Here is a 14,785-nt window from a genome sequence, read left to right on the forward strand (position 1 = left end):
AATTTTCAGATGGGCATAAAATCGTCAATTATCAGCCGATTTACTGCATTTTTGTTATGTGACTTCTTTGACTAGATATCCTGTTACGCTTATACGTTAACAATAAAATGACTGCCGGGAACGGGTTTGCTGCAGCTTGGCACCGTTTCTTGTCATTATATTATTATTATTATTATTATTATTATTTATTATTATTATTATAATTATTATTATTATTATTATTATTATTATTATTTTCTTCTTCCCCTTCTTCTTCTTATTATTATTATTTTTATTATTATTACTATTATTATTATTATTATTATTATTATTATTAATATTAATTTTTTATTGTTACTGTTATTGTTATTGTTGTTGATATCACCCGTCCGCGTCCCGGAGGGGCTCGGGGTCAGGTATTGTTTTCACTCTGTTTGTTTGTTTGTTTCTTTGTTTGTTAACAACTTTCCGCAAAAACTAGTGGTGCGATTTAGACTAAAATTACAGGGATGATGGGCTATGACCTGATCACCTGATTAAATTTTTGGCCAAATTATGCCACGGCGCGGGATATAGGCCCGAAAAATGTTAATCAAAAAATTAAAACAAAAATCGTTTTTCGCCACAACTGCTTTCAAATTCGTCATATTGACATGAAACCAAAACAGAAAAGTGCATCTTTCAAATCTGCATCCTGTAACATGCCTCATTACATCAGGCGGGTCACCCCCAGTTAGCGGTAGGTGGGGCCAGTGTCGGGTGGGCCATGCCTAAAATTTCAAATCGGCATAAAACCGTCAATATTCACCCAATTTACTCCATATTTGATATATGATATCTTTGACTAGATATCCTGTTGTTTTTATTCGTCAGCACTAAAATGTCTGCCGAGGACGGGTTTGCTGTGCTTTGGCACCGCTTCTTGTTATTATTAACAAAGTTGTTACTGTAGTAGTAGTAGCAGTAGTAGTAGTAGTAGTAGCAGTAGTAGTTGTTGTTGTTGTTGTTGTGAGAGAGAGAGTGTTGGAGTATAGGATGGGTGAATGTGCAAGGGTAGCTGGGAATAAGAGGGCAAAGGAGGGTATATGGCTGCATGGAAGAGAAGAAAGGAGAATTCAGGCGTCTGGCAATAGATAGACGGAACATTGTTCCTAATTGAGTGACAACGATCTGTTCTTAACAATAAGTAAGGAAGGATATTATCAGCAATTATCTTTGAGTGCATAAACATTGTAAAATGGGTACTTTTGTCTCACAAAGTGACGAAAAGATTTATTGAAATAACTATCCATTTTCCGTTGGCTAGTCTTGTTTATATCATCTCCTGGAAGTACAATTGCTCAGGCACACTGGGGTAAAAGAAGTAGGGAGGTAGAAGCAAAAATATAGGCATAAGCAGTTTTTGCAGCCTTAATTAGGGCAACATTTTCTTTCTGAATCTGTCGGAAATCGGATTGTATGGGCAAGAATAAAAGTGGCAATACAAGTGTGGGCAGTTGTTTGTGTATATGTGCCAATGAAACACCAAATTACTGAAGTGAAAGATGAGTTTTGGATGAAAGTGGAGGCGTGCTTAGAAAGTCCGAATGAAGTGTAAGAGTGTGTTTGACTGGAGAGATGAGTGGAAAATAAGGAAATGCCAGAGAAGATGAGGTGGTTGGTGAGTGGGGCCTACCTGCTGAAGTGGATGGGAATGATAGTGCTCTGGTGACACAGCAATAACCAATACTCTCTTTAGGCACAAAATGATCCACAGGTGTATATGGCAAATGATAAGGAGGATGAGTGGTGAGGCCAGTCAGTGGAAGACAATAATAGATTTTTGAAAGAAAGTGTGTGTGTGTGTGTGTGTGTGTGTGTGTGTGTGTGTGTGTGTGTGTGTGTGTGTGTGTGTGAATGAGCAAATGAAAAGATATTGTTTGGACATGAGAGCGCACAGAGGTTGGGGGAGTGGATCATCACATCATAACATAGTAGTGTCCAAAATAGTGGTATAAAAGCGTTGCATGAACAGAGGAAGTGAAAGGCAGACGAAGCAGCTCCTGCGTAGAGAGCAGAAAGGCTGCAGAACGATGGAAAAAAGATGGAATACAAGGAGACGTACAGAAGCAATTGGCTAGCTTTGATTCGGAGCAGAAAGGAGAGGTGGAAGGCATGTGTTGGATACTCACAGAAGAAATCTGTAGCGCCAGTCGAGGAGAGTAATGCTCCCAAGGTGGATGGAAAGCCGATGACAGGTAGAGCTGGAGCTCCTGTTTGATCAGTCCTTGTGACTAACCCCTGACCATCCCCTTTTGCTGAACTTTATCAGTATTTCAGTAACAGAGAGTAGGCCAGCTTGCTTTCCAGTGTAAGCTTCTCTAACGGTCAAAACCAAACTACATACACATTACATACTTCCTACTCAAAATTTTACAAATAATGACATCTATGCACTAAGTCTCGGAGTCTCCAGCGGCGGGGAACATCAATGCTCCCCATCATCCGCCCCTCTCCATTTACGACCCAGCGAGATGCCTGGAATCAAAGTCTGACACTTCTTTTGTCATTTCTGCAACATTGGCGGCCTTTTTTCTAACATGCACTCTTTGAACACCACCTTTCCTCCTCTAAACCACACCTTCTCTTCCTCACTGAAACTTAGCTATCTGAGGTGAATGACAGCAAATCCTCTGTATCCTCCTACTTTCTCTATACTAATTTCAAAGCCAAAGGTGGCTGTTATGTATATGTACGCAACAACATATCTTGTACTCATGTTCCTGAACTTAAGTATTTAGAATTCTCTACTCTCTGGCTTTGGTTATCCTGTCCTTCTCTGACTAAATTTATTTGTGCTGTTTACTTATCTCGTAATTCTACTGACTATGAATAATTCTTCGACAATCTAACTTCTAAAATGGAACACATCCTTTCAGTTTTTCCTTTCTCTGAAATGTCCATTCTGAGCTATTTTAGTGTTCAGCACCACCTTTCGCTCTCCTTTATTTTCACTGATCCCCCTGGTGAAGAAGCCTACATCTTTTTTATCCTTAATGACTTAGAGCATCCTGTACACCATACCCGTATCCCTGACCGCCCTGGAGAGTTCCAAAATACTTGACCTCTTCCATACATCTAATACTTCTACTTATCCTGTAAATTTTTTCTCCCTTGGGCTCCTTAGATCACAACCTTAACACCTTAACCTGTCCCATTGCTCCAGTAAGGCCTGTGAACCTTCCCAAGAATTGGCGGCTGTGGCACTTTGGAGCTGCTGATTGGGTGACACTCAGGCAGTATTTCTTTGACTTTCTCTGTAATAATCTTGTTTCCATGACTGAGAGCCATCTGTGTACGCCTTGCCCATTAAGGAGGCAATTCTCTCAGGCATGGCAGTATACATTCCTTTCTCATATCCCGTGACTAGTGTAAATAATCCTTGGTTTAATCATGTTTGTTCCAACTGCTATCCACAACAAGGAGAAGGCCAACAAAAGGTACCGGAGTAAACCGGCCCTTAAATCTCCCCTTTCATATTTTTGCCTAGAATCGTGCCAAGTCTGTTCTTCACTCTGTTAAAAATAATTTCATTCGTACTAAATGCTCTGAGCTCTCCAACTCAAATTCTTCTCTCGGCTTCTGGCATCTTGCGAAAGATCTTTCTAACAGCTTTACCTAATCATCCTTCCCTCCTCTTTTCCATTCCAATGGCTCTGTTGCTATTTCTTTTACGGATAAAGCAGAACTCTTCGTTCAGGCTTTCTCCTCCAATTCCACCTTCGACGATTCTGATGCTGTTCCCCCATATCTTACCCCTTCTGACTTCCTTATGGCTGACATTAGAGTTTCATCAGTTGATGTATTTTCTTCCATCACTGGCCACAGTACTAACAACGGATATGGTCCTAAAGGGGTCCGTCCTGTTGTCCCCAAGAACTGTGCTTCAGTGCCTACTAGGCCTACCCCTGCTAAGAAGAACTCTTTTGCCTTTGTCTGTCAGCTAGTACCGCTCGTTCTTGCTAGTAATTTGCTTTCAGTCTGTTCCAAAGAAATGCGAACATTCCCTGCCCTCTAACTATCGCCCAATTGCTTTAACATCCTGTATTTCAAAACCTTTCGAATCTGTTCTTTACAAAAAATATTCAAATCACCTTTCCTATCACAACCTCTTTTCAGATCGTCAGTATGGGTTCCGACAAGGACGTTCAGCTAGCACTCTTCTCACCAACATTTCAGACCCCTGGTCATCTTTCTTTGGGGACTTTGACAAAAACTTCATCAGTGCACCTGACATCTCAAAGGCTCTCAATCAAGTCTGATATAAATATTTAGTTTCCAAACTGCCCTCTTACGACTTCTATCCATCTATATGTGCCTTCATCTCTTGCTTCCTTTCTGGTCGTTCTTTAGCTGCTTTTGTAGATGGCTACCATTCTTCTTCTAGAGCTATCAATAGTGGTGTTCTTCAGGGGTCTGTCGCATCACCAAGTCTCTTTGATCTATTCATCAATGGCCTAAGTTATGCATCTAACCCCATCCACTTGTACACTGTTACCCCACCTCCGTCACCTTTTCATTCGCTTCCCGCAGAGTCCATCTCAGCAGTTACTTGAACAAACAAAGGATGAGGCTATGACACACTTAATCTCTGACTTGCTTCATATCTCTGACTGAGGTAAAATTAATCTTGTTCTTTGTAATGCATCAAAATCTCATTTCCTACATCTTTCAACCAGGCAAAATTTTCCATAGGAGTATCCTCTAATTTTTGACAATATCCACGTCAATCATGAATCTTTTTAAACATACACAGGGTTCTATTTTCTTCGGATTCATCTTGGAAAGATCATTTTACCGCTCTTATAAAGTCTGCTTCTAAGCGATGCGGTGTGCTAAGTCGACTCCGTGCCGCCGTAGCTATTGACTTTATTCACTGGTTTTATTTGCACCTGTGTAAAGTACAACTCTCATATGTAGGGAAGCTCCCCACATACAGCTCTTCTCAACAAACTGGAGTCAGAATCTCTTCGTCTCGTCATTTCCTCTCCACTTACTTGCTCCCTTCTACCTCTGTCTCTTCGCCACACTTTTTGCATCTTTATCTCCGTCCTGTCGCTACTTCAATGGTCACTGCTCTTCTGAACTGTCTGCTTGCATTCCTCCACCGGTACGTCGGGCACGTAGCATCTATTTAGCCAAAAACTCTCATCTCTTTTCAGTCCAACTCGCTAATGCAAGAGCTAACCATTACTCTCAATCCTTCATGTATGCATAATGTCAACTCTCCTTCTGTCTATATTTCCTACTGCCTGTAATCTCCATTATTTCAAACGCAGTGTGTCCAGGCACCTCGAAACGAAAGGATATTGAATTTGGCTCTCTGTTATCTTGCTTTTGTTCTTTTCTTGGAGGGAATACTCCTGGGGGCTCTTGACCTTTGGTTCATTCTTTCTTGCAGTGAAAAAATAAAGCATGTGAAACAGCATGTGAGGGGAAGACGAGTCCTAAGGAGGCGCAAGGAACAGCATGGCTGAATGATGAGGTGAAACGAGCTGTGACAGAGAAGAAAGCATATAATGGTTGGATAGGAAATAGAGGAATGGATGATTTGGAGAGACGGAAAATAGGGTTAAATGTAGGGATGAGGAGAGAAGTGAAAAGATTAGTAAGTGTAAGAAAGAAAAGAGTGTATAAGGAGTTTATAAGAAATTAGAGTGTTAAGAAGAGGTAATTTATGAAACTGTTTTGGAAGGAGATAAAGAAGGTAAAACAGGGTGATAAAGGGAGCAGTAAAGGAATGAAAGATAAAATTGCTAGAATGCTGGTGGAGTGGATCGAAAAATTTATCAGGTGGATCAAACACTTTTAAGAATTGCTGAAGTTAAAAAACGGAGGTTGCACAAATACAGATGGCTGGAGAACGGCTGAGAGAAGGAGAGAGCCGAGCAGGGATTAAGAGATTAGTAGAATGGAAGTATGAGAAACAATGAAGAAAGCCAAACTTGGGAAAGCCTCAGGAAATGATGGAGTCTTGTGATGAAATGCTGAAGTACGAGGAAGAGTTAATTGTAGAATAGATATGGAAAATGTGGGGATTGGCCTAGGAAGAAACCAGGGTCCCGGTGAACTGAAATTCTGGAATAAGAGTTCCTCCTACACAAAGGAAAAGGGGAGAGAGAGAGAATTGTGTGGCAGTCATGGAGGTATTTGTCTTCTCAGTGTAATTTTAAAAGTGTATGGTGGAACAGACATCGAGAGAGTAAGAATAATAACAGAGGATTTAGTTGGAGAAGAACAGAGGAGTTTTTGGGTGGGAAGAGGCTGCGTAGATCAGATAATCGTTCTAAGACGTTTAATAGAAAAGTATTTAGAGAAGGGAATGAAGTCGTATGCTTCCTTTATGGAACTAGAGAAAGCAGTTAGCAGAATGGATAAACAGGGAATGTGAAAGGTACTAACATATATAGTGTAGGTGGGATGTTGTTGAATGTTGTGAAATGTATGAATGAGGGCGCTAGGGCTGCAGAGCAAATGGGTAGTGAATAAAGTGAGTTCATTCATATGACTGATGGACTGAAGCATGGGTGTATCATGTCACCGTGGTCGTTCATTTTGTATCTGGATGGAGTTTTAAAAGATTCCCTAGGTAGGGTAGCTGAAGTTGGAGTGTCTATGATGAGAGAGGGTAGGGTGTAGAAACTTCCTCTACTGTTGTTTGCTAATGATTCTGTATTGTTAAGTAAAGATGAATGTGAGCTGCAAGGCTTGGTGAATGAGTTTAGAAGTGTATGTAGGAAATGAAATATAAAAATGAGTGTACACAAGAGTATAAAGTTAAGGACTTTGAGAGAAATGAGGTGAAAGTATGCACAGTAAGACTGGATGATGAAGAAATGGAGAATGTGAGTGTATTTATGAACTTAGGAAGTGTGATGAGAAACGATGTAAGTTTAGAGAAGGAAGTGGCTGAAAGAGTGTATCTGAGCAAAATGAAAGTATGCGCGGAGGTAAAAAATTCGCTACATGAGAGTATTCTGATCTCCTGTCTAATGTGTGGACTCTGCTAGAATACATGGTGAGACAGACAGAAAAATGAGGAAGTAAAGGAAACTTCTGGTGTCGATGTAGATATGACTGGAAACGTAATGAGAAATACTTTCAAATAATTACCTCGCCCGGGACGGAGTCCAGCGAGGTATTGTCTTTCATTTTCTTTGATTGTTTGTGTGCAATATTACGGAAAAACGATTGAATTAAATTACATGAAACTTTCAAAGTTTGTTGTTACTGGACCCAAAAGGAAGTGAATAAGTTTTGGAGGTAATCCAGTGACCTTGGAAGGTCAAAATCAAGGTCACTGATATTCTGAGGGCTATAGCTTGAAGCCAGTTGAATATAGAACTATTACCAACACAAAGGAACTCCCTACCAAGACCTTTTATGTTAAGTGACCTTCAAAGGTCAGACTCAAGGTCAGGGATATTCAGGGGGCTATAATCGAAACAGGTTGAAGATAGAGATATTTACTATTGTCAATATATAGGAAGTCACATAGGGGCTTTCATTTGGCACCATGACCTTTGACCTTGAGTGAATTGACCGATAACAAGTTCCATTCCATGTGCACCATTACCTTAGAATTTAATTGTTTATTGACATTAAATGGCAGCATCGATTAAGTATTTAATGGCAATAAAATATCTGCTGTCGGGCAGTTTGTTGTGCCTGGCACCACTTGTTTGACTATGTAGAGAGAATGCAGAATTGCAGACTGATAGAAGAGTGTGCGAATGAGATGAGAGGAAGATGAGGAGGAGGAGGCCAAGGATGAGATGGAGAGACGGAGTGAAGAAATATATGAGGGAAAGGGTGTGAGTTGAAGAGAGGGCAGCCAAATGGAAAAAGAAAGCGACGAGGAGGCGATTTGTTGTAATTCATCTTGCAATAGACAAATGGATTATTGTTTTATATCTATCTATCTATCTACCTATCTAAATATCTATCTATCTATATCTATCTAGCTATCTATCTCTCTATATATATATCGTAAATACCTTGATTCCAGTGATGTAAGTTATGAGATATATTCTTATTAATTCCAGATTCTTTTGCTCAGCTTAAGACAGAGTTTTAAAGCTGAAGAATTTAATAAACCCTCCATTACGTCCGCCAAGGTTATGTTTTTTGCCGACGTTATCTCACACAATATCTCCAAAAGTTCACAATTAATTTCAATGAAATTTTGTGGAAAGGTGGACCATGAACCAAGAAATAATTGATTAAATTTGGGGGCGGACCTGGATCCTACATCCACGAATCTGTTAACGGGGTTACTCAAACAGTTATGAACGGATATTGATAAAATTTTATGGAAGGGTGGGCCATAGGACAAGGAAGTAATGATTAAATTTTGTAGCGGATCCTGATCCGGATTCGGAGTATCCCGCACAATGACACCAAAGGTTCTCAATGAATTTCAATTAAATATTGTGGAAAGGTGGGTCATCGACCAAGAAAGAATTGATTAAATTTTGGGGTGGTTCCTGATCCGGATCCGAATCTTGTATCCCTGGATCCGGATCCGCATCCTTTTTAATGGCAATGGAATTGGCGGAGGTATGCGCTCTCTGAGAGCTTTCTAATGAATCTGTGAATTACAAGAGGTCTCAGCTTTAAGTATAATCTGGAGGCAAAACTATCATCGAAGTCGCAGGACTAACAGGAAGAAGCTGTTAATTAATACGGACTGCTAGATAAAGTTGTTTCCAGTCTATGGAAATTTATTCCACTTCCTTGATGGCAGTAGTGACAGTATGGATAATTCTTATATCCTGAGGTAGTCAATGTGCACATTTTTTCAACTCCGTCTGGAAATTTGCCTCGAAAACGATGCCGTTTACCCGAAGCCTTTGTTCAGTGTTCAGGAGCTTTTGTTCCATTGTACAGTCGTGGTCATAAATAATCACCTATCTTCCAGTACCCCGTGCATCAGGCTGCCTCCTTTATGCGCGGCAAGTCTCAGTAGAGTGAGAGGGGCTGAGAGGGAGGGGCCAGAGAGAGAAAGGAATGTAGGTGGGGGGACGAATGATGGTGTGCGGGTGGAGAGAGGGAGAGGAGGGAGGGTATGTAGGGGAGGGAGAATGAAATGCGAAGTGGTGGTCACATTATTTGTCTATTTTCTTTCTTTCAGGGCACCACATAAAGGAGTTAATGTTCGGTAGATGCTGCTGCATTACATCTTGTATAGCGGCGTCAGATAACAAGCTTTAAATAGGTGGTGATATCAGGGGCTGGCTCGTAAGAGAAACATACTGACGGGACAGATCAAACATTAGTGCACAGCCATCGAAACTGTGTGGGCCCAGACATTCAACTTGTGGAAGCCAGAGAACGAGAGGACACGGGCCCGCCTCCTTCAGCACACCAAGGACGAGTGGGAGCTGTTCAGACGAAACCAGCAAACCATTAACAACTCTGTTTCCTCGGTACCGCGAGGATTGCAAGAGGTTATTGAGGCAGGAGGCCACTGGAATACTTGCTAAGGCTTTCCTGGTTGCTTTGGCTTTACCAATGTCGGTAAATATTGACACAGATTTATTGTGGGAGTTTCGGCAGGATTTTGTTTCATTTTCTTTCTAACATTTTATGAGATATATCATTATTATACTCGTCTATGTGCACAGACATCAAAATTATTTACTTTTTATGCACAGTTACTTAAAATAGCCTTTTCATAAAGAGATGCCATAAAATAGTTGACATGTTGGTGACAGGACAGAGGGAGTGTATACCGAGAGGATGATCATATTTACTGTGGGCACAGCCATGTCAAAAGTTGCGTATAATATTTAGTTACAGAATTAATTACATGTAAGGGTAGAGGACGTCTCAATTAAACATTACGGAAGTCAAAACCATCCAGAAGTCAAAATACATGGATAAACACAAACATCTGGCTCCGCACTAATATTTGAGCTGTCACGTCAGTACATTTCTCTCACGAGCCAGCCCTTGATATCATCACCAATCTAAAGTTTGTTATCTGACGCCGCTATACTAGGTGTAATGTAGCTGTATCTACCTAATATTTACTCCTTTATATCATGCCCTAAATGAAAGATAACAGAAAAATAATTTGACCGCCATTTCGCATTCATCCTCACTCCCCTACTTACCCTCCCTCCCCTCCCTCTCTTCATCCCCGCACCATCACTCGTCCCCCCACCCACCTTCCTTTCTCTCTCTGGCCCCTCCCTCTCAGCCCTTCTTACTCTACTGTGACTTGCCGCGCATAAAGAAGGCAGCCTGCGGCACGGCGTATTGGAAGATAGGTGATTATTTATGACCACGACTGTACTGGACTACAGTTATATAATGTGTATAATGAAGAGCAATGTATGATTAGTGAAGCATAAAACTCATCATTCTGAAAGATATGGATAATTCCCTCAATCCGAAAACATTTTTAAAACGCATTCCTGCTGTTGTCAAACTATTCTATTCAATTTGAGAAAGTACTTTAGAGCTGAAGGAATTAATGGAATCTTTCATGAGGCCCTTCCAATTTGCACGATATGATATAGAACATAATATTAAAAAAGCAGGTCAATATACTGAAAGGATTAACACCCTCCAGTTTACGTCGTTCGAACAGTATGAAGCCAAAAAGAACAGTCATGCATCGTTGGGATGCTGCTAGGTGTTCTGTATTTCAGTGAGTTATCGCTGGCCTTGATATATGGTAAATATTCAAGATCTGTTGATACAACAAAGAGAGGTGGGAAGTTTCTGCTCTCTTCTGCCCATGCCCTTGCAAAAAAGTCAGGCAGCACAGGATAATTTCCATCCCGCAACTAAGCTCTGTTGCTCCAGAAAGAACTAGAGGGGCAATCAGTGAAGTGGATCTCTCCAACAAGGGCAGTGTATATAATTTCTAAACTACTCTTCATAATGGATTAGGTTTCTCATTGATTAAGGTTTCGCAAAAAGTGTTTTCCGGATCATAATCTGTAATACGATCCGGTTTGGTCCCCAAAATTAATCGATTGTTCCCTGAGGCATGGGCTATCTACCCACTTAATTTGGTCCAAATCTCTGTTTTAGATTTTGAGTAACCCTGCTAATAGACAAACAACAAACAATCAAACTAGAAGGGGACTCTGTGGAGCACATCTTTCCGACATCGGCAACGTAATTTTCAAACCACTCTTCAAATTGGGTTAGATTTTCCCATCACTGATTAGGGTTTCACAAAGAATGTTTTCCGGATTCAGAATCCGTAATATGATCCGGATCGGCCTGCAAAGGTAATCGATTGTTCCAGGGACATGGTTTATCTACCCACCAAATTTGGTCCAAATCTCCCTCTTAGTTTTTGAGTGAACCTGCTAACAGGCAACAAGCAAACAAACAAGCAGGGATGAAAAGATACTCTCCTCGTCGGAGAAAACAAACAGGGGCGAAAACATACTCTCCTTGTCGGAGAGAACAACAGACATCGAAAGATTTTCATCTCTTTGCCCTCCCTGCGAAGCAAAATCTGGGTTACGGCACGTTGTTTTTTGAAAGTATTTCCTATTTTCACGTTGTTTTTTGAAAGTATTTGCTATTTGTGATTTTTTTTTTACCAGGAGAATTCAATTAATTGCAAGCTGCCACTACTGTGTGTGGGAAGACAAAAGTGGTTTCAAAAGAAATCAGCCAGTAATTTCTCAAGAAAACTTAGAAAAGACCACACTGAAATTTCTAAACCTGTTCCGAAGATTGCTAATAACTTCGGCATCACTCTATTTCTTTCCCTGCAGGCGGCTTGGTCACGCTTTTGCCCCGCTTATAAAGAGGTACAGCGCAGGATCAAGGCTGGAGAGATCGGGGAAGTACGGCACGTCTTGGCCAACTTCGGCAGGGATGTTATGCACCTTCCAAAAGTCACGTGAGTAGGGCTAACTATCGTCTCCTATACAACTCGTTTGGTTTGCAAGTGCCCATTCCTTATTCAGCACTGGAGTCCAATATTGGACTACAAAATCCGGTAGACTCAACTAAGCCTATATTTGATCAGTGGAACTGCTTATGGACAGAGTGTCTAACAGATTTCTTTTCCAATGTGTCTAACAATGAAAAAAAAAAAAAAAAAAAATAGCCACCAAGCAACACCGTCATTAAAAACTTGACTATCTTTCTGACCAGCTGTTTGTTGTTATGGACCTGCGATATGCGCAACGAATGTGAAGTATGATAAACACTAAAGAAATGAGTGTGAGACTTAGATGTCGAATGAAAATGAAAAATCAAGAGTAAGATCAGTGGAAATGGTATTACAAAGGAATGTGTGTTGAGTCTAGAGTCCTCATAGAGGACAGTATAAAAAAATAAAAAATATACCAGGGTTCATGAAAGATATAACAGTAGTAGTAGTAGCTGTAGTGCAAACCTGGTTTGTCTGGCCAAGCAGAACCATCAACCGCAGGCAAGCAGTGGTCCCTGCAGGGCCATCCCGTGCAATGAACCGATATTCCCTTGCAGTGGGCGGCGCCTCGCGATAGCATGGAGTGGAGAGAAGCGTGAAGGTTTGGTTTGTGGACTGACTGATGTCGCATTTGCGTCGCTCACCCAGATCACGGGACACCATAGTAGGCTGCACATCAACCTTTAGTTGGTCATATGGTTGCCACTCCGCGCTGTAATCGGTTTCCCGTGTTACAGGAAACTATTAAGCTTGTCATTCATTGCAAAGTCACCTCAGGAAGAAGTAGGCAGCACTGTAATCATATGAGTGGATGATTGTCGCCACCACCTGCCAGTGAAAGATGAGAAATAATGAAGTTTAAGGTCACTAGACCTGAAGCGTTTGCTAAAGTACTATAGTCATGAGGAGAGAATTGGTGGAAATATATGGATAGAAATATCATTATAATTTTAACAAAATCATAATAACCAGCCAAAACGTAGAATCTTGTCTATGTCATATTTGCATTCCGTATATTAAGATCTGTAAGCTTTTATAATTTACTATTTACTTTGGGAAAAAATCCCGTGTTAGTACAAAACAGGGCTGCAAAATGTGCTATGTTATCCAACGAAAATTATAGGGATGTGTGTTGAGCGAGAGATGGTGATTGGAAATACGCTGTTTGAGAAGATAAGTATACATGGGTGAGACAGGAGGGTGGAAGGGTTGTTGATAGAGCTTTGATGGACTATGTGGTTGTGTCTAGGAATGTAATAGGAAGATTGTTGGATGTGAGAGTTCTGAGAGGGGAGGGTGGAGGTGTGTCTGACCACTACCTGGTAGAGGGAAAGTTAAGAGTAGGTAAGAGATGGGTGAGAGCTAGGAGGGTTAGGTGTGGCAGGGAGGTTTTGAAAGTGAGTGAGTTGGATAAAAGAGAGAAAAAGATAGAGTATCAGGAGAAATTGAAAGATGAATGGAACGCAGTGAAAGATCAGGAAAATGGCAGTGTGGAGGAGGAATGGCAGTTGTTTAAGAGTACTGTGGTGGGGCATGCAGAAGAGGTGTGTGGTGTGAGACGTGTAGGTGGTGGTGTAAGAAAAGGAAGTGAATGGTGGTGCGAGGAAGTAAGTATGGCTGTGGCTGAGAAGAGACGTGCATATGAAGTGTGGCTGCAGAGGAAGGATGAGATGTCATATGAAAAATATAAGGAAAAGAGGAATAGGGCGAGAAGGGCTGTGCATGATGCTAAAGTGGCAGCAGATGAGAGGTGGGGTAGGCGGCTGACAGAGAATTTTCAACAGAATAAGAAAATGTTTTGGAAGGAGGTTAAAAGGGTGCGAAATGGAGGGTCTGGGAATGAAGAACGAGTAAAAGCAGAAGATAGAAGGATGTTAATTGAGATGGATGCAGTAAGGAAGAGATGGGCAGAGTATTTTGAAAGATTGTTAAATGTAGAGGAGGAAAGGGTGGCTGAGATTGTGGCTGATGGAAGGGTGCAAGGAATAAATGTGTTGGGAGAGTTGAATGATTCTTTGATCACGAAGGAGGAAGTGGAGAAGGCAGTAAAGGAGATGAAAACAGGGAAGGCTGCAGGTATGGATGGGTGTGCTGTGGAATGTCTGAAGGGTGGAGTGACTGTTGTTGACTGGTTAGTAAGATTGTTGAATGTGTGCTTTGTGAAAGGTATGTTCCCAGTTGACTGGGCAAGTGCTTGTGTGGTCCCCTTGTATAAAGGCATGGGTGATAAGTATGAATGTACTAGCTTTAGGGGTATAAGTCTGTTGAGTGTTGTAGGTAAGGTTTATGGTAGAGTGTTAATTATGAGAGTTAGAGAGGGTACAGAGGGAATGATTGGTGATGAGCAGTGTGGCTTTAGGAAAGGGAGGGGATGTGTGGATCAGGTGTTTGCTGTGAGACAAGTGTTTGAAAAATATTTAGCAAAAGGCAAGGATGTGTTTTGGGCATTCATGGATTTAGAGAAAGCGTATGATAGAATTGTTAGGGAGGCTTTGTGGACTGTTTTAAGATTATATGGACTTGATGGTAGGTTACTAAAAGGGGTGAAAAGTTTTTATGTAAATAGTAGAGCTTGTGTAAGAGTGGGAAATGCTGTGAGTGATTGGTTTCCCGTGAGAGTGGGGCTGCGACAGGGATGTGTGATGTCGCCTTGGTTGTTTAATATTTATATGGATGGTGTTGTAAGGGAGGTGAATGCAAGAGTTTTAGGTGGAAGTCTGAGTCTGGTGAATGTTGATGGTGGAGAGTGGAATCTGAAGCAGCTGCTGTTTGCAGATGATACTGCACTGGTGGCTGATTCAGAGGAGAGATTGAGACAGTTGGTAGAGAAGTTTGGAAGGATGTGTGAAAGGAGGA

The 14,785-nt window shown here is 41.2% G+C and overlaps 1 protein-coding gene across 1 annotated transcript in view; it reads left to right on the plus strand.

Annotated features, from left to right (window-relative positions):
- The window catches only part of LOC145398453 (trans-1,2-dihydrobenzene-1,2-diol dehydrogenase-like), a 100,633-nt gene that overhangs the window by 37,632 nt on the left and 48,216 nt on the right, over nt 1-14,785 (plus strand). The window contains exon 3 of the mRNA XM_080271336.1: nt 11,766-11,893. Coding sequence (XP_080127462.1) covers nt 11,766-11,893 — 128 coding nt within the window. The remainder of the gene's footprint in view (nt 1-11,765; nt 11,894-14,785) is intronic.

This window comes from Coenobita brevimanus, chromosome 5, assembly GCF_032717465.1.
Source record: "Coenobita brevimanus isolate Jiangsu-jjx chromosome 5, ASM3271746v2, whole genome shotgun sequence".
In the NCBI taxonomy this organism is placed as follows: domain Eukaryota; kingdom Metazoa; phylum Arthropoda; class Malacostraca; order Decapoda; family Coenobitidae; genus Coenobita; species Coenobita brevimanus.